Source organism: Chrysemys picta, chromosome 9 (genome assembly GCF_011386835.1).
Source record: "Chrysemys picta bellii isolate R12L10 chromosome 9, ASM1138683v2, whole genome shotgun sequence".
NCBI classification, from domain to species: Eukaryota; Metazoa; Chordata; order Testudines; family Emydidae; genus Chrysemys; species Chrysemys picta.
In genome coordinates this window covers 6,441,813-6,460,677 of record NC_088799.1, presented here as the reverse complement: position 1 = coordinate 6,460,677, position 18,865 = coordinate 6,441,813, and the positions used below count along the sequence as shown (strand labels likewise).

At 43.1% G+C, this 18,865-nt stretch overlaps 1 protein-coding gene across 1 annotated transcript in view; it reads left to right on the top strand.

Annotated features, from left to right (window-relative positions):
- Nucleotides 1-18,865, top strand: part of PDE6D (phosphodiesterase 6D) — a 45,217-nt gene continuing 26,352 nt past the window's right edge. Inside the window, exon 1 of the mRNA XM_065557593.1 lies at nt 1-219. Within this exon, the coding sequence (XP_065413665.1) occupies nt 170-219 (50 nt within the window). The 5' untranslated portion in view covers nt 1-169. The remainder of the gene's footprint in view (nt 220-18,865) is intronic.

Genomic DNA, 18,865 nt, shown 5'->3' with positions numbered 1-18,865 from the left:
GGGGCGGCTCCCGTCCGCTCGGGTTGGTTGTGCCGGGCAGCGGCGGGTGCAGCGTCTGGAGCGCCGCTGTCTCCTCCTCCGCGGTCGCTGTCCCGGCGAGCCCCGTGAGCGAGCCCAGCCCCTCCCCCACCCCCGGCTCCGGGGCGCGGAGCGGAGCCGCAGCGGGACCATGTCGGCCAAGGACGAGCGGGCCAAGGAGATTCTGAGGGGATTCAAGCTGTATCCGCCGGGGACGGGCCTGGGCGGGGGGGCGGCCCGGCTGGGGGGTCCGGTTCCGGGAGCCCCTCGCGTGTGTGTGTGGGGGGCGGGGAGCAGGGGGCCCCCCCGGGTGCTGTCACCGCGCGCTGAGCGCCCCTCGCCCGGGCTGGCACCGTGCCCGCCCCGCGCTGCATTGCCCGGGAAGGACCCAGGAGCTGGTGGCGGATCCTGCTGCCCTGCCCCCCCCCCCCCCGGGAGCCTTGTACGGCCCCGGCCAGCTGCGGGGTGGGGGGAGCCCCTCAGCGCCATCGCAGGGCTCCGGGGTGTGTGCCCCCCATCCTGGGCTCTGCCCCGCCTCGGTCAGCGAGCTTCGCTGGGTTATGCCTTTGATGTTGCTCTGGAGGGCAAGAGCGTCAAGCGGTCTGTGCTAGCAGGTGCCCTTGTCACGCTCCTGAATTGCCCTGGCGAGTTGAGCTGTCTGGAGCTGTCCAAGGGGGGGCTGCTGCTGGACAGCACTTAGGGCAGCTGAAAGGGAGCAGTGGCTACTGTGGAGCGCAGCGTTGTGATTTTAGTTTTGGCTCTTGCTGTGAAAAGCAGACCGTGGAAGAGGGAAAGAAGCGTGGGCTGGTGTGTTCGTGTGGGCAGAGTCTTGAGAATACGGCGCGCGCTTCCTCTTAACCCTCATGTCACTCTGTCATATCCCTTCTTTCCCAGCCCTAAGTTCTAAAGAGCTGCTGCAACTTAAGGACCCATGTCTGCTTGGAAAGGAAACACCTAATTTCAAAGTCCCCAAGCAGTTTAGAGAAGTACCTTGTTCCTTTTATTGACCCAAAAGCTCCCTTATTTTCTCTTGCCTAACTGGTAGTGGGATATGGTATGTCTTGCTATTTCTAGGGGGCAAGTGGTGTGTAATTACTAATATGGTATATGTTGCCCTTCTATGGGACTCACTGCAGCTCATCTTAAATTGGACTTTTTGCGTTATCTAACTATGAACACATTGTTGAGTAAACCTGGGCAAGAAGGAGAAATGAGATCCTGGATGCCTCACCTACCCAGCATTTTAGTAAAAGGGTGGACAGATTCCATCAAAAGGGGGGGGTGTATGTGTGTGAAAAGTTTATTTAAAAAACTCCAACCTTTCATTTTTCCATATCATTAATGTAAAGTGGAAGTGGGCTGGTCTTACCCCATCTTTGGGCACTAGGGGAAACCTTAGTTACTGCTCAAATTCAAGAGCGCAAAAGTGGAAGCAGCATCTTATATGATACTGTAGTATTTTTGTATTACTTTGCTTTTTCAGACTTTTGCTGCATCAATTTGTGTATAATCTCTAACAGCTGTGGCATGATGTTCTGAGCAGCTATATGTGGGATTTAGTCAAATAGCTACCATCAGAGTGCAAGCAGATGTTTCTCCCTGGGGAACTATGGTATTTTTTCCCCCTCTTCTAAGTAGTGATTCCCTATGCCCAGTCAGGCTTTTTAAAAAATTCTTTCCAGAGTAGCAGCATTGGAAATTCTTCCTTATATGTGCAACTGTGATGTTTCAGTTGTCAAGAAATTGTTAACAGAAGGCTGAGAAGTTCAGGCTATTAGAGAAGATGAATTTATTAGCCTGAACTTGTCAAAAGTTTAGACTCTTGGTTATTTCCCCCCTAGCTAGAGACCTAAGAAGTGCCCAGGGCATAACTCTAACCTCCGGCTTTTATTTGGACCTCCAGCTTCTGCAGGCTCGGAAACTTAAGCAGCTGTATTTCAGTGATGTATGAAATAATCTCTGCATAGAGTTGATTAAAATAGTAACAAGGTTTTTTCAGTTTTAGGAAGGGAAGATGCCATGCAAATGTAAGAGACAAGGTGGGCGAAGTAATATCTTTTAGTGGACCAACTTCTCTCTCACCAACAGAAGTTGGTCCAATAAAAGATACTGCTCCATCTACCTTCTCTGTAATTTCCTGGGACTGACAGGGCTACACCACCACTGCATATGCAAATATAAAATTAAGTTGTCTACAATAGAAAGTATAGACTAAAGTCATTAATTTTAACATAGATTATGGCCCAGCCTAGTAGCCTAATGATGGTGCTCAGCATGGTCATATGGGAGCAACACAAATTAAATTTTTTGTTATTTGCTCCCTGGAAGTGACCGGGTCTCGGAGCATTATAGAAGTTCAGCCCTGATGGATGAATAGACAAAAAGCAAGCATCACATGGAAAGTGATCCCTTGTGTGCATTAGAAAACAGCTTTTAGGTACTTAAAGAAGCTCTATGTATTCTTCATTTGAAAGGCTGCTATCTGACCTAATAGCTAGACAGCAGGAAATAAAGATCATTAGGCCTGAGGAAAAAGGAGGACTTTCTGCAAAGATTTCACAAGTGGAACTTTTTATAAAAAGGGAGAGTTAAAGCAATTCTTTTAATCATTAATTGAAGAACTGTCTTGACGAGTCATCAATAAAAAGATGCATGTGGATGAACAGGCATTCTTCGTCCCTGAGGAAAACACCGAGGCATTGCATCCTTAACACAGGAAGCTACTCATGCACAGAATGTGGTGACATTCTGTAGAGTAGCCAAATGCAACATTTGATCAGCTAAAATTTAGGATTTCCTCTTTAAAAAGTGGTCCCATAGTCTAGAAAACATTTAAAAGAAATACTAAGTTGTTGCTGACTCTGAAGCTATTTATGGGAATCTAGTTTCCTTAATAGGAAGAGACAGTCCTGAAAGTGTGTGTGCTAGGAGAGATGGCAGCATCTCCCCTATCGGCATTGGGGAGGGAAACAGTCACTTCCTTCAACTTAATGGAACCGTAAATAACTTGTTTCACCTGCCAACAGAACATCTAGCTTGAAGATAACTAGAATATTCTTGTCTTAGGCCTCATCATGCCAGTTTTCTTATGTCATGAGATGAGTTTATAGAGTAGAAAATTTCATTGGTAAAGCAGGCTTGTTAAATTGCTTACTGGAACATAGAACAGACATGTTAACTACAACTCTAGTTCACCCTGGATAGTTAGTTTCCTCAGATACGGTTTACCTGTGGTTCTTGAGAAAAGCCAAATGCAAGTTTTCCCAACTGATTAGAATAGGATTCTGTGGAAGTTAAATTTTAGAAATCTACCCTGACTCGCATGGCTGAGGCATGATTTCCTTCCTGTATGACGGTAGCACAGAAACATGCTGTGGGTAGAGTCCATAAAAACCTCAAGCCAGAAGCATCTGCTCCAGGCTCTTGCAGGCCTATATTTGCCATTCTGTTTACTTTTTTTGTTTTGTTTTGTTTTGTTGTTTTTTTAAAAACTATTGAGTATTTAAGGCTTTCAGGTAAATGGAGGATAGACATGCGTAATCTCACCTTTGTGTTTTAGGTATTTATATGGCACCCATCCACATTATCTGGGTATGTCTTGTATAACTTGTGGGTTTGCTACCTAGGAACAGATGGAAAACCTATAACCAGCAAGCAATTTGATAGCTTGTTGTCTCTTGTAAATTAAACTAGACCGCTTAAAAGCTTAGTCTGTTTATAAATTCTTTGATGGCACTTTGCTGTAGGCAGCAATCCCGTTACACTTATAAAGCGTATCTACAAGCTAGTCCTTGCTTTGGAAAGCAGTTTAGTTGCCTCACGCTAAACAGGACGTTAGTTCTATAGGTAACTGAGGATACATTCCTTTTGGCAATACTAGCCAAGATCCTAGTTCTGCAAGTGTGTATGCACAAGTAGTTTTGGTGACTCACATGCATAAAGTTAAGACTGTGCTTCAGTATTTGCAGGATCAGTGCCTAATATTTTATCAAGATAAAGAACAGATTCTGAAGGTACTAGGATTTCTGGAGAGGAAAGAGCCTTATGGGCCAACTTGAGTGCCTCCTTACTGGTTATCTGAACCTCATTTACCTTTGTCACAGAATAGCCTTCAATATTTGTTCTGCCATCTTATCTTTGGAACTAGTTTATACCCTTAATTTCAATGTATTTATTTAGCAACCTTTCCCGTACAAGAGTAGAGAGCTGAAGGAAGACTTTTCTGTGACGTATGTCCTGCTGATTGAACAGTTTCTCTAAATTGGCTTTCATCAAACCCCTTGGTAATTTGTAATCTCTTTATTGGGTTCCCTCTACATTTCTTCTGTAGAATGTAAAATACCCAAGTAATAAAGAATTGCATGGGAAAACTAAGAACAGGTTGATTATAGGGGGAGGGATAGCTCAGTGGTTTGAGCATTGGCCTGCTAAACCCAGGGTTGTGAGTTCAGTCCTTAAGGGGGCCAATTAGGGTTCTGGGGCAAAATCAGTACTTAGTCCTGCTAGTGAAGGTAGGGGGCTGGACTCTATGACCTTTCGGGGTCCCTTCCAGTTCTATGAGATAGGTAGATATAGATCTCTCTCTTTCTAAGCTAAATTCTGTTCAAGTCCAGTAGACCTATTTTTGTTTACCCTTCCATTTAGTGGCAGCATCGGTATTGTTAATCAAATGTGTTTGGTCATAGGTTGTAGTGGTTGATATATGTTTGACTCTTAAGGCAGCATTTCTCAAATGGTGGATTCCAGCCCACTAATGGGTCCCACATTCCCCAGATGAGCTACCTACCTCCTACCTATGCTCTCCCTTCCCCTGGGCAGCAGTGTGCAGGATCCAGGCAACAGCAGCAGAGAAAGTGCTTCTGGGGCATGTGTGGGATGGGGACAGGCTGCTTCTTCCTTTGCACTGCTACTGCTGTCCAGATCCTGCTCCCTTGCCACTCCCTGCTGCCCAGGGAAAGAGAGGCCGCACCAATAGCAACACAGAGGAAGTGGCTGGAGCCAGAGAGCAGTCAGCAACCTGGTAGAGATTGTGGCCTGACCCTGGAGAGGAGGGTGCAGGGCTGGTAAGCAAGGCATTGGGGTGGGGGAAGATGGGGTGGAACTCACCACTCTGGCGCCTTCTGCCGGCTGTCATGGGAATTAGCTCTTCTCGCCAGTGCACCCTCTTCTGGTGGTGCCTCTCTGCCATCACTTCTGCTCTGGAACCCACATCACTCCCAGGACCATAGCATCCTCTTCAGTGACAGCCCTCCGGCTGTGCCGCACTCTGTTGTCCCCCCTTCCAGGGGAATGTTGCAGTCTCTTGGTCCAGCCACTTCCTCAGGAGCAAGTGGGGAGTGGGTGGCATGTGGGCCCACCCACTACTCCAGGTCGCAGCCCAGGGACCCTGTAGATGGCCACCACTTGCTGCATCCCCTCCAATTCCTCTGTAGGTCACCCCAGGCCACTTCCTCATGACCCTAGCACAGTCTTTGCCCTTGCCTCAGCCTGCAGATCCTTGCAACCCACCAGGAGCTGCCTTTAGCTCCCCGGGTCTGAGTGCAGCACCACTCTGTCCAGGGTGCTTGCTGTCTTCAGCCTGCAGGGCAGCTAGTCCTCCTCAAGCTCCAGGGAGTGACTGAAGCTGCTCTGCAGCCCTTCTTATATGGGCCAGCCCAGCCCTGATGGGCTGTCTCCTGTACAGCCTCCCAAGGGCTCTATTAACCCCTTAGAGCCCAGTGTGGGGCAGGCACCCCATCACAGTCCCCCCTGCACAAAGAGACAAAATGCAGTTGGTGTGTTGCCTTAGTAAGGAGTTTGGTAACCACTGTCTTAAGGGACCACAGTTCAGCTCATAGGAAACTGCTCTTAATGTCTTAATCCAAAACAGTAAAAACCCTACCTTTGTTTCATAGCCTAGTTAAAGTTCCTAAATGTAACTTCCCAAGACCCTTAATAGCAAGCAAATAGTGCCAAAGGTACTCCACATATAGCACTACTTTTAAAAAATGTACATGTGCTAAGTGTTATACAAACAGTTATCAGGGTAGGGTAAAGTTATGTATGTGGGTTTGCATTCGAGGCTGTTTCATATGTTAGCATGCAGACATTCCACAAGGACTTATGGAATCAATGCTTGTTCTATTTGATTTGATTTCAGGGACTCCCTGTAACCCCTCCCTCATGCAAGGGCTTTGCATTCCCCCTCTCCCCATTCTTCTCTCCACCACATGCTTGGGGGCTCTGTCCCCCACGTGTCCCCCTTCTCCCTATTCCTGGGTCCCCATTTTTCCCATGCCCTGGGTTTTGTGTGCCTCCATTCCCAATATCAGGGCCTGCCCATTCTCTCCTCCCCCATGCCAGGGACTGTATTCTCCCCGTATATCATTGTTCCCTATTCTTACCCCATGTCAGGAGAAGTGGAGACCGAGAGACCCTATGCTTCTCATCATTATTTCTTCTTTCTTGTGGGGGAAAAAGTCATTCAGGGTGTCAGCATGTTCAACTGTACTGGGAGGATGGGCAGAGCTAAAGGTGTTAATGGCTTTTTTGATCTGTAGACAATTACAGACCTCCATTTCCCCCTTCTGGTTTTCAGATTTTCACCAAAGTTAATAGGGATTTGTCCCCTGATGCCTAGAACATTTCCTGACATTTTAGAATTAATCTCACGCAGTGTTCAAAAGCTGTTACACTCAACTAGATGGCATTTCTAGGTTTGGGTGTATGACAATGGCTCATAAGTCTTTAACTATGTTTGCTTGTCTTTAAGCGCTTGCTTGCGCTTTGTAAGTGGAGGTGATAAGTGAGTTCAACCTTAACTGAGTTTTGAAAGTAGATTGTGGTTTGGAATTTCTCAGGGGTGTAAAAAACACCTTGAGTAGATAAGTGACGACCGTTTCTCAAGTTTAAAGAGATGGGTCACTAGTGAAAGGAAAGAGGGGGTGCTGGCCAAGCTAATTATGGCTTCTGTGGTGCTGTGCCCCATTAAATGAATCCCAACTAGATAAGCACATTCTATAAAGTGCTGCACACACCACTCGCTTTACTACAGACATTGATTTAAAAAAGTGCTAAAACCCATAGCAAAGTAGTGTGTGCGCCTCTCGAGTAGTAGGTATCACGGTTCCACCACGGATGCCTGACCCACCAGGCCACAGGACCTAACTAAATGCAGAGGACCAAATCCTGCTTCATTTGAGTCAATGGCAAAACTCCTATAGATTTCAAAGAGGCCAGGATTTGACCCAGAAACTTTATCCATCATAGAACTTGTATAAATTGACTAAGGTACAAAATCTACCACTTTAGGCAGAGCTGGAACTAGAAGACTCATATAAAGTTTCTTGTGCAATGTTTGTCAATAATCTGTTACTCAGTTAGCTCACGCAGAAGACAGATTTTTGCACAATTACAGGTCCAGAGGCATATTGATGAGGAATTCAGGAACAGCAATTTTACTAGATTCTAGGGGTTTCCTTTCACTATTGAAAGTTAGCCCTGGCTAGCTCAGAGGAAACAGTGCCCCCCTCCCCGAAAGTTTAATTGTCATAATGTTGTTTAGTGTCCATCTAATAGCAATTTCATTAACTTTTACCATTCTGCCCCTTGGAAATGGCCTCTTGAATGGGCTAGTCGTAGTCTATTTCAAATTTGATGATGCCGTTTCATTTGATGGACAGTAAAGTTTCAGTTTGAAACTTAAGCAGTCAGTCAAAGTACTCTGTTTAAGGTGTTCAGAAAAGATCTAGTTAATGGCACTAACCCTAAACACTGGAACTTGAAGGGGTTTTGAGATAGTGGGTGGGGAGAGCATTACAAGCAATTGGTTGCAACCATAACTATAATGGCTACTACCCTTCCATAATAGGAAACACATGACAGGAAACCCTAATTCTTCCATCTGCCAGAGAGCTCTGTTATCTGCCTCTTCTAGAAATTGTTTAAGATGCACTCAGCCTACATAATACCCCCCATGGTTTCTTCCCCCACTGAAGTGCCCAAGACAAGAGTAGCTCATAACTAACTACAACCTGTTTTCTTCACATAGCTGATGCATGAGATCAAGAACACTTAACTGCATGGGAAACAAAGGGTTAGTAACAAGCGGTTTCAGAGCTAGAGGGATATGGGAGGAGTTAGTTAAAATGTCAAGTTAGTGACCTGTAACTTAAAAGCTAAGAGTGAATTTTCTTCAAACTTTGCAAAAGCCTGGATTTCAAGTTAAATTCAAGATTTCAGATTAAATAAACTTTCAAAGCCAAAAAATTAGAGAGCTAGATGAGGGATTTATGGTAGGGACCATCTTTTTGTCCTGTTTATGTATAGCACGTAGCATAGTGGGGTCCTGGTCCATGAGTAGGACTCCTAGGTACTATGGTAATACAAGAGTAAAATAAAGGAACCTGGTTGCATCCTTCACTATGGAGAGACTGCCACTTAAAACAAGTGTGGACTGCTAATTCAAACATTGTTACAAGAGAAGGCTGAAGTTTTGCTTATTGTTTTAATGAACTGCTGCTTTGTTTTCCTAGGAGGTACATGTTTGAAGAATAATTACTATTTCTACTTTAGGGAATCTAGTTCTAGCAGCATTATTTCAGTGTACGTACACCTCTGTATTGATATAGTGAATCACATCCAGCAGAGCTGAGATCTTCTATAAAGAGGATAATCCCTGATGCTGCAAACTTGTAAAAAACAAAAACCTGTAACGTTTCATAGTGGCATACAAGTTACTTGTCTGAGTAAATGATTAAACTTCATCTTATCCTCTGTTTTTAGTACCCAGATGGTGTAGCAAAACTGTCTTATTAAATACCCGTAGTATGTGTAAGTAAGTGTAGAGAAAGGCTTTAGGAAGTTTGAGTAAGTCCTTCTTACAAGACTAATTTATGCAGTAAATGCCTGGATAACCTGGTGATCTAGGCCAGGTGTTTTTGGCCACTCTAGTTATTCTACTTGAATAATTGAATTTCCAGGTATTAACTGCAGTGGTGCTTGTTTATAGCATCTTGACATGTGGACATCTCTGAATGGGAATTGTTTAATGAAGAATGTTAACTGTTTCTGAAAACTGACTTCTCAAGTTAGCCATGTAAAAGATGATGAAGTCAGGAGATTTGCATTCTGTTCTCTGCTCTTCCTTTAACTGTGTGTGAATTTTGGAAATGTCATTTAACTTCTTCCTCCCTTCTCCCCCTCCATCTGGAAAGTGAGGAGAATATCTTTATGGGAGTTGCGGCTTAGTTCATATTTGTAAAGAGTGAAGATCCTCCAATAGAAGGAGACAGAAAAGCACAAAATGTTTGAACCTAGATGCGCCAAGACTCCTTGGAAAAACCTTGTATAAATGGACGTATACAGACATCTAGCATAGAAAGGCTTATTTCTGGGCTCCTACATGGAGGCAAAAAAGGAGAACTTGAAGATTGGTACTTAGTTTTTTAATACCGAACTTCGTAGTTTTCTGCACTTTCCTCCATCTAAGGTTGGTATAAAAAAATTAGTTGTTTGAGAGCAGAATTGATTCCTCAAATCTTCCCCACGTGTCAGTTGTTCAAACACTTAAAATCACTTTGAAACATTTAAATAGTGATCCTGCTAAAATAGCAGGATGTGTTGACATTTGTGATACATGTGTATCTACAATGCTTGACATTGAATACAATCACTTCACACAAATTAAGTACCTTTTATATTCTTTGTGATGACCACATAAACATCTGCTTCACGGTGGCTTTTCCATAAACAGGTACCTGTTGGGAATAAAACAGAAATCAGTTCTCTCAAATGATTCAAGGAACCTCTGTAAGTTAAGTAAATAAGATCCTCAACCATTTGTTATGGTCTTAAGGCAGGCTACATTATGCCCAGTTTCGCTTGGAAATGATGTACAGCAATTGAGGTTCTCTAGAATGACAGCGGGAGCCAAAGCTGAACGTTCCAACTGCAGGACTTTTAAACCCTTGATTGACAGACAAGGATTTTCACTATGACAGTGGTAGAATTCAGTGTAGGAAAACTCTAATAAAAGTGTTTTGTGCTGTGGTTGAATACGGAGATGTAGAAAGAATTCATTGATAGCATCAGATTAATTCAGCCTTAGGGGAACATAGGAGTTGACTACATGCATGATTTTAAGACATCAGAAGGGATGATTATGCCAGGAGGGGGGCAGGATAGAGTAATGAGCAAGAATAAGTGGAATTTTGCTTATTTTACTTGACCTGAAAACTGTTAGAAAAATGTTACATGGGATAATACAAAGCTATTGAGTTCAAGCATGCGATTTTGTGACACCCATGTATTGAAGGATAGCAAAGATAACTTTGAGCAAGACTGAGTCACCCATTAAAGATCATGATGATGCAGTGGATAATACACTTACGTTGTTTGTTCCATATCTATAGTAGTACTAAATAGGACAGCTTTCAGGGGTACCCCAGACAGTTTTCATGAAGTATGCACAACTGACTCACTTTAATTTCTCATGAAGTCACAAATATTTGGTCTGGTGCCTCTGTCATGACAGAGCAGCTACCTGGCCAAATGTCAATGAATGGTGTTGCAACATCACTTGGTTTGGGGGCCCTCTCAAACAGGGTGGGGCCTGGGCAAACTGCCCCTTTTGCCCCACCCATCTAAGGGCAACACTGGCAGCCTCTGTGAATGGTGTTCTGCATGAAACCCATCTAATTTAGGATAGTGTGGATGTTCATTCATTCAGGCTCGGAGTATCTAGTACTGTGAATTTTTCTGCATACTGCAGCAAGACTGCAGGGGGTCCTTACACCTTAATCACAAATTAATGTGTACAAGGCTCAAATAGATTGCCTCTTCTTCATTTCAGAAAACTTGATTTAAGCCTTGCCTGACTTAAGGATAAATGTGCATGGATTTAAGAAACCCATCCCACAGAGTCAGAAATTTCTAGTTAAAGACAAACTATTGAATGGACAGTCAGCTTCAGATACTTCTTTTGGATGAATCATTGAAGTTTAAAAAAATACTAGGTTGGACAGCAGTCAAGAACTTCATGAGAGAGAGAGAGAGAGAGAGACACACACAGACATGCAAAGATTCATTCTGTGGGTGGAAAATCATGTCAAGTTAGTTACTTCCCTGGTTTTACTAAGAGGAATGTTTCTATTAACGCATTTGCATGGACTGTTGCTAGTTCCTCATAAGCATGGGACTCGGGAATGCCCACACACTTTCCAAAATACATCTAATCAAAGTGGAAAGGAGTTTGCGTAAACAGGTACAGGAGCAAACTGAACAGTTTGCAAGCCAAGACAGTAAGGTAGTTATTTTCCTTGTGACACTGAGGGAACTCTTCCATTGCAATTCATATTGTTTTCACTGAACATACAGTGTAGGGAAAGATCAGCATTTTTAAAATGAAATTCGAAAGCACTTCTGGATGTTACTTTTTATTGCAGATGATCCTAGATTGCCCTAGTTTTCTTCTTAACCATCATGGGATATGCAGCTTCTTCTGGAACCTAATAACAGTACTGGTGGCTCCCCTGGAGGAGTTCTCTTAGGATGACCAGATGTCCCGATTTTATAGGGCTTTTTCTTATATAGACACCTTTTACCTCCCACCCCCGTCCTGATCTTTTACACTTGCAGTCTGGTCACCTTAAGTTCTCTCCTTCCAGAAATGAGTTTGTTTGCCTCTGCAGTCCTGGTCAAGTGTGTTCTTTTCCTCCTGGACGAGGAGAACTGCAGTTCCCTGTATGGCAGCTCAGCGTGCTACTATTAAATCTCTAAACTGGTGGTCATGTGGTTTTTCATAGTTACCAAGGTCTCAAAGAAATATTTAAGTGCTCATCTGTTGCTTATTTCCCACGTGAAATTATAATCCTCTGTGGGCACAGCAATCAGTTGTGATGTCATAAACAGGATTCTGACACCATGTGGGGGAATTAGCAGCAGGCACTGGTGAACTCTGAGAGCGAAAGACCTGGTTCTCCTACAACTCGCTCTCGTAGCGTTCCTATATTTTTAGCCTTTTTTACTATCTACAAGTTGTCTGTGACCTTTTGAAGAATGAGTTTCCTTCATTCTAGAAGACGGGCAGATTTCCTTTTTCAAAAAAGGACAGTCCCGGTCTCTAGTTTATGCTAACCGTACGAAAGCACCCCCAGCTATAGTGTACTATTCTCATTGGACACATGCTTGAGTTACTTACACTGCTAATTCAAGGGAGGAAATAGTCATTTAACATCTCCAGAAAGGAATGATTTTATCTGCTTTCCTTCTTCCATACAGACTTTTTCTAATTCATTACACACTTTTGCATTGAGCTCTATTGCATTATTATAAGGACTTTAAACTAAGCTTTGTAGAAGAAACACTGAACCCTGATTGGTTTTCTCAGACATGAAAAAGGAACTAGCTCACAATTATTGAGTGTATATCAGCCTACCCATATGATGCACTAGCTCCAACACTAGTTTTGAAACATTCAAGTAAGGAAATGCAAGAGTCTCTGTGCAAGCTAGGCCTGTGGCTGTAGTATTAGTCCCCAAAATAAAGCAAAAAACCCAAGAGGAAGACTGAAGCCCCATCTCTTTAAGGCTCTAGCCCATTTCTCAGGGAAGAGGTTCAGGCACCCCCATTATTGCAGCAAGTCCCCTATCAGGGTCCTTTCAGTCTTTACCATAAACAAAGCAAAACCAAGGAATTAAGTAGTCTTATCTGCAGGCCTAAATACAGTCCTCTGGCAGGCAAGTTAGTCCAGTCCTCCTTCAGGTTCTCCTAGCAGACTCCCAGCCACGTTCCAATCTCATTTCTGTCTAAGAGAGCTCTTATCAACTTCCTCTTCCTCTTTGAAATACCTGCCTGCCTGTGGCCAGGTGATTCTTCCCCTAAGTGGAAAGTAACTATCTGGCTTCCCTTGCAGGCAATTACCTCTGATTTCCCTGATGCAATGTGGGCTATGCACATCCCATCACACTCCTGCTAATCATTACTTGACAACATTATTGCACACACAGGACCCAATTTTGCCCTCTGATACAAGTAATACATTGAATGAGTCAGGCATCCTATAGAAAAAATAGTTTGTGATCCCATAATTAAGGATAGTACCATAATTCATATGCAAAAGGAGGCTGAATTGTTTGTATGGGCAACCTTCATTCTGATATTTCCTAACTTTTGAGTGCTTGACTTTACAACCATAATGTCCTAACATCAATTGTTTAAAAGTATTTTTATTGTTTTGTTGTCTCAAATAGTATTTTAATTCATTATAGTTGGAATTTCATACTGCATGCTAGATTACTATCTAGCATGTAGCACTTCAGCCAGATAAGAGAATTTTACAGGTTACAGGCATGTGAAAGGAAGGAGCTATAATGTAAACATTAATACAATCTTAACTGCAAATTTCTTTAACAGGGAAAGCTGCAATTATTGCTTGTAAATAAACTTTTGAATGCCTCTTTTGCATTTCAGTTTTTCAGTGCCCCTGGCTTACTTATTTTGGCTTGGAAGCTAGTGGCCCCTAAGGCTAAATTTTTGAGTGTGAATTCCCAATAGGTGGTATTCATTTGGGCCCTGATCCTGCAATGACCTCATCACAGGCAGATCCTTATTAAAGTCAAGAGGGCTTCATATAGGTGCATGGGTCCACCTGTACAGAGCTCATTGTGGGATTGGGGCCTCAGATGTTAGTATATACCATCAGGCAGGACCCAGATGTAAATCCTTGTTGCCACACTCTAAAACAGTCAACCTGAAAATTAGATTTACTCACAATTTCAATGTTTTGCTGAAGCTATTTCCCTAACTACTTACTCTCTTCTGCAACCACCTTCCCCATCTATAATAGACTCAATAAAATCTTAGTGATTAACTTGTAAAGTTACTAATACAAAGCTGCAAATGTAGGTGTTTCTTTTGTGTACTTTATCACTTTAATTCTAAAAGTACAATAAATGTAAAATGGATTTCTTGTCCTTTGAACTCTCTGGTTGTCCCCTTCCCATGTGCATTGTTAGTTTCTTCATGCAATTGCCAGTCATATCCCGCCCTAGTATATTGCCAAATCTGCCTTTATTCCCCACATAGACCTCATACAACAAGGCCATGTTTACACTACAGGCACTATAGCGGCATAGCTGTGGTGATGGAAGGGTTTTTTCTGTAGCTGTAAGAACTCCACCTCCTGCTTGGTAGCTAGGTGAACTGACACATTCTTCCATCGACGTAGCTGTGTCTACGCCAGGGGTTAGGTCAGCATAGCTATGGTGCTCCAGGGTATGCATTTTTCACACCGTTGAGTCCCATAGCTATGTCAACCTAAGACTTAAGTGTAGACCAGGCCTCTGGACTCTTCTTCACCTCCCCACCACAGGCAGAATGGTGTCCTGGCTTTCCTTGATGCTCTCAGGCTTGTCAGGCTGGCCAGGGAGAGATTGAGCATTGAATCAGTTGTTTATATTGTAGTGGGGAGTCCTTTCATTAGGCTACCCTATTGCTTTAATGTTAAATCACTTATCTGTCTCTCATTTTCCAGCAGCTGATTTTATTTCCTGTTTTTTCTAATACCACAGATACCAGAGTGACTTTTACTTCTTGTTCATGTAGCATCGTCATATAATGCCAGCAGAATTGCTCATAACTTTGAGAATTAACTAATTGTGCTATGTCAGCAGAGGAAGCATAAGAAAATGGCATGTTTTTTTGTAGATCCCTCAAAAGTAATAGTGCTTTTAGGGTGTTCTTTTTTTGAAAGAAGTTCAGATCTGGAGCCGAACATTCTCAAACTCTAAATTGGAGGGTGGCCCTTTGAGTTAAGGGGGCCTCCAGCTGTAGCATACGTTGTTGTATCTTAGTCAGAAGGACTCTAGGTTGGCGGTAGCACTCTTCATGAAGAATAAGCTTATGAGTAGTAAACATGGTAGTTGAAATGAAGATGCTGTTGGCCTACATGTTTAGTTACCAGGGTTCTTATGGTTGTTCTCTGTATGTCTGAAGTCCACTTCTCCCTCCTATACACCTGGCCTAACTTTTAGAGATGGTGAGCATCCACCGCGGCAGTGAAAATCAGGCCAATACTGTCCGTATGGATAGTACATCAGAGGAATAATTCATAATGCCAAAAAAGGGTGGTTTGTTTCTCTGCTGTGCTGTATCAGCAAGCATATGACTGTTGGTCAATGTAGACTTTATAAAAGTGCTTTCCTTAGCAGTTTCTCTGGTTGATTTGAATTTTTATTTTGTTTATTAGATGCACAATGTTACTGCCAGGGCTAAGTACTTTTACTGTAAAATCTCAATAAGATTAAATCCACTTGTGACTCTTTAATTATATTTCAAGGATACTGAGTCCCATTCTGCAGAATCTCCTGCATTCTCTAGTCTTGTTCCTATTCACAGAATAACATATCTGATTGAAACAGTGGGGGACATGCTGGGTGTGGTGAAGTTCAGGGTGAATGGGTGGGCAAACAAATGTGCATAAATTCAAGGAAGCTAGAAGTCCTGTAGTAAGCTGTTCTTAACAAAACCAAATATCTGCTGGCATGGAAACCATTGATTACAGATATATTAGAATAGATATTTAACCATTGCTGTAGTCTTGAAAAAGACAGTAGAGCTTTCCTTAGCCAATATGATTTCTCATAGAGTAGTTAGATTTCACTCCTGTTATAAACAAATGTCCTTATGGACTAATTAACAACTATATGCAGCAACACCCTTTCCTTGAAGGATGCAACTGGCATTTGCTGTGAAAGCAACAGAGATCCTGAGTTCTTAGAGTATTTTTCAGCATTTCATTTCAATCTGTAACTTGTTCATATTACTTACTGTAGAAAACACACACTCCTGGAAACAATGTGGCTCTGATCTTTTGGCATACTTTCCCAACTAGCATGTAGAATTGTAATCCTGCCATTGGGGTGTATTCCCTGTCTTCATGCCAGGTTAGAAAACTGGAGTCGGAGGCTTGGGGCTTGTCTACACTAGGGATTTTTGCACAGATATAGCCATACTGCTGCAGAGCTCCAATGTAGATGTTCTGCACTGATGTAAAGTGGGGCTTGCATTGGTGCATTTTATCCAAAGTTCAAACAACCAGTAACTACACCAGTGCAAAAATCCCTAATGAAGCTAAGCCCTTACTTAATTCAGTTATTGAGGGGAAAATGTTCTTAAAAGTGAATGCAGTGCTGATAAGAAGTTCTGGGAGACTGAAGTCCTCAATCCACTGAACAGGGAGAGTATAGACCATGTTATTGTATCAGGGTATGCAAGAGGAGTTCAGTTTTTGATCTTTCATTCCTTTCTCTCTCTGCTGAGACTGATAACAAAGATTGCAGTTAATGCCAATTTTAGAGGTGACTTCTGTGATGTGAACACCTGTCTACTAAGAACTGGATTAAGACTTGGCAACTCATTTCTTTCAAGCCAGTGGTCTTCAGAAGGCAGTGATTTTATATTATTACTGACCTGGTCTGGATTGGAAGGTTCCGTAGCCAAGTGAAAATCCATCTGAGTCACTGTATTACTTTCCACAAATCATTTTCTTCTTTTTTGAGGGCATCTGGGTGTTCATACTTGTGGGACTTGATGCCACTGGTATTGAACTGCAGAGCTGCCATGTCCTTTGGAAGGGGATGTCAATTGCCCTACTCTGTGTAAGAGAGTGTGCTCCCCCTCCCCACCCTGTCCCTCCAGTATCTTTGCTGTTTGGGGTGCAGTGAATGGAACTTGCCTTGTGTCCTCAAGCTAGATCTTCCCTAAGGCCTTGGCTACACTTACCGGCAAGTTCGACGGCTGGAAATCGAACTTCTGGGTTCGACTTATCGCGTCTAGTCTGGACGCGATAAGTCGAACCCGGAAGTGCTCGCCGTCGACTGCGGTACTCCAGCTCGCCGAGAGGAGTACCGCGGAGTCGACGGGGGAGCCTGCCTGCCGAGTGTGGACCAAGGTAAGTTTCAACTAATTCGAAATAAGGTACTTCGAACTTCAGCTACGTTATTCACGTAGCTGAAGTTGCGTACCTTAGTTCGAATTAGGGGGGGTAGTGTAGACCAAGCCTTAGTTTAGCTTATTATAATTTGCATAGAGTAGGGTAGGATAATTAAGTGTACATTGCTGCCCTGATCCTGGAGTCTTTGGACCCTCACCAGAACCATGTTGTGCCGTAAGTCCTGCAGTTGCTTCAATAAGTGTGCCTCCTGCCTAGCAATCATATTTGAGACTGGTGCCCACATCCAGTACTTCCTGTGTTTGAGCAAGACCCAGGACATAACCAGGTGTGCAACTTGCTGCACCTTTACTCCTAATACTAGAAGGGAGATACCCTTGAGGTTCTAGTCTCATCTGGCCTCTCAGTGCCTACAGCCTGATACTCCAGCAGGCCCATTTAGGGTCCTGAGAACAGCCTCTGTGCCACGGTTATGGACACAAGACCCAAGAAGTATCTTAAGCCACAGGTTATATTGCAATATGGCCAGTTGTCTTGATTTCAAAAACCTTGTTCCATGTCAGGCTCTTTTTACACAGAAAAATTGGTATAATGGCTGATGTTTTACAAAACAACTTCAGTGTTGTATGACTCACATGGTAAATAGGTAACTCCTGTTCAGTAGCATATATTCAATGGGACATGAAAGTCCTCAGAACAGCTATGTGATGGGGCTTAACTCTTTGTCCAACAGGTGATGGGAGTAAGTGCCAATTAGTGCACCTGTGACTGATTGCCTCCTGGCCAGAGGGGACAGAGCTAGGTAAGCATCATTAGACACACAGGTCTTATACAGAACTGGAGGGAACTCAGTAGGGAAGAGAGTGCAGAGGGGATAAGAAGAGAAACCTATAGGGAGCAGATCCTCCATGGAGAGCCCTGGGATAGGGCTTAAACAGGCAAGAAACCTGGTAGGAGGATCTAAGGGGAGCAGGTTAGGACCCTGTGGGACAGGTCCTGAGAAAGGGTCAGTAAAAGATAATATGTAAGGAATTATGTATTTATACTAAACAGTATGTTCTCAAGATCTGGGAGTTAAGCAGGTCACCAAGAGGTGACATACCTCAGACATATTCCTTTTAGACAGGAAGTAATTTATCTTAAGGAGATGCTTATCTCTCGGTCTGCCATTTCACAAAAAATAGGCTTATCAAGGCAGGTGAGGTGTATGAATATACGAGAGTCTCATGGAACTGCAATCAAGTGCAACTGTAAATACTGAAAAAAGAGTTGACCATCTGACCAGTGCACAATACTTTCGAGCCTTCAGTTAGTTTAGCTTTTGATGTTTGCTAGACTATTCACATTAAGTATCTCATTCATTGTATATGTTGCAAGGAACACATCCAATGTAGGTTATGACTAAGTATGACATAAAGCCATTTCTTGGTTCTACATAAAACTGCCATAAAACAGGATTAGATATTCTAATCTAATGGCAATCACTGCTAGACTGCTTAACTTAATGACATCTCCTTCAGGTGTGTAGAGAGAGGAAGATGGGGGGTGAGAGTGGTAGGAAAGACTAATGCTGTTCCATTGGCACTTATTAGTCTTTTTATAAGGATTTTCCTTTAAGTAAAACTACCTCATTGCCTCCCAATTTTTCTTCAAGTGTTGAACAGTCCTTAATAATCCAAACCATCATGTTTAATACCTGTAAATTTCTTTTTAATGCCATCTTTAGAGGTTGCATAGATCATCTTGCTTTTTAATGTACACAACCTTCGAAGGAGACTGACCATCCCTCCTTGACTGCTCTACTAGTTTTGTTGGTAGAATCATAGACTATCAGGGTTGGAAGGGACCTCAGGAGGTCATCTAGTCCAACCCCCTGCTCAAAGCAGGACCAACACCAACTAAATCATCCCAGCCAGG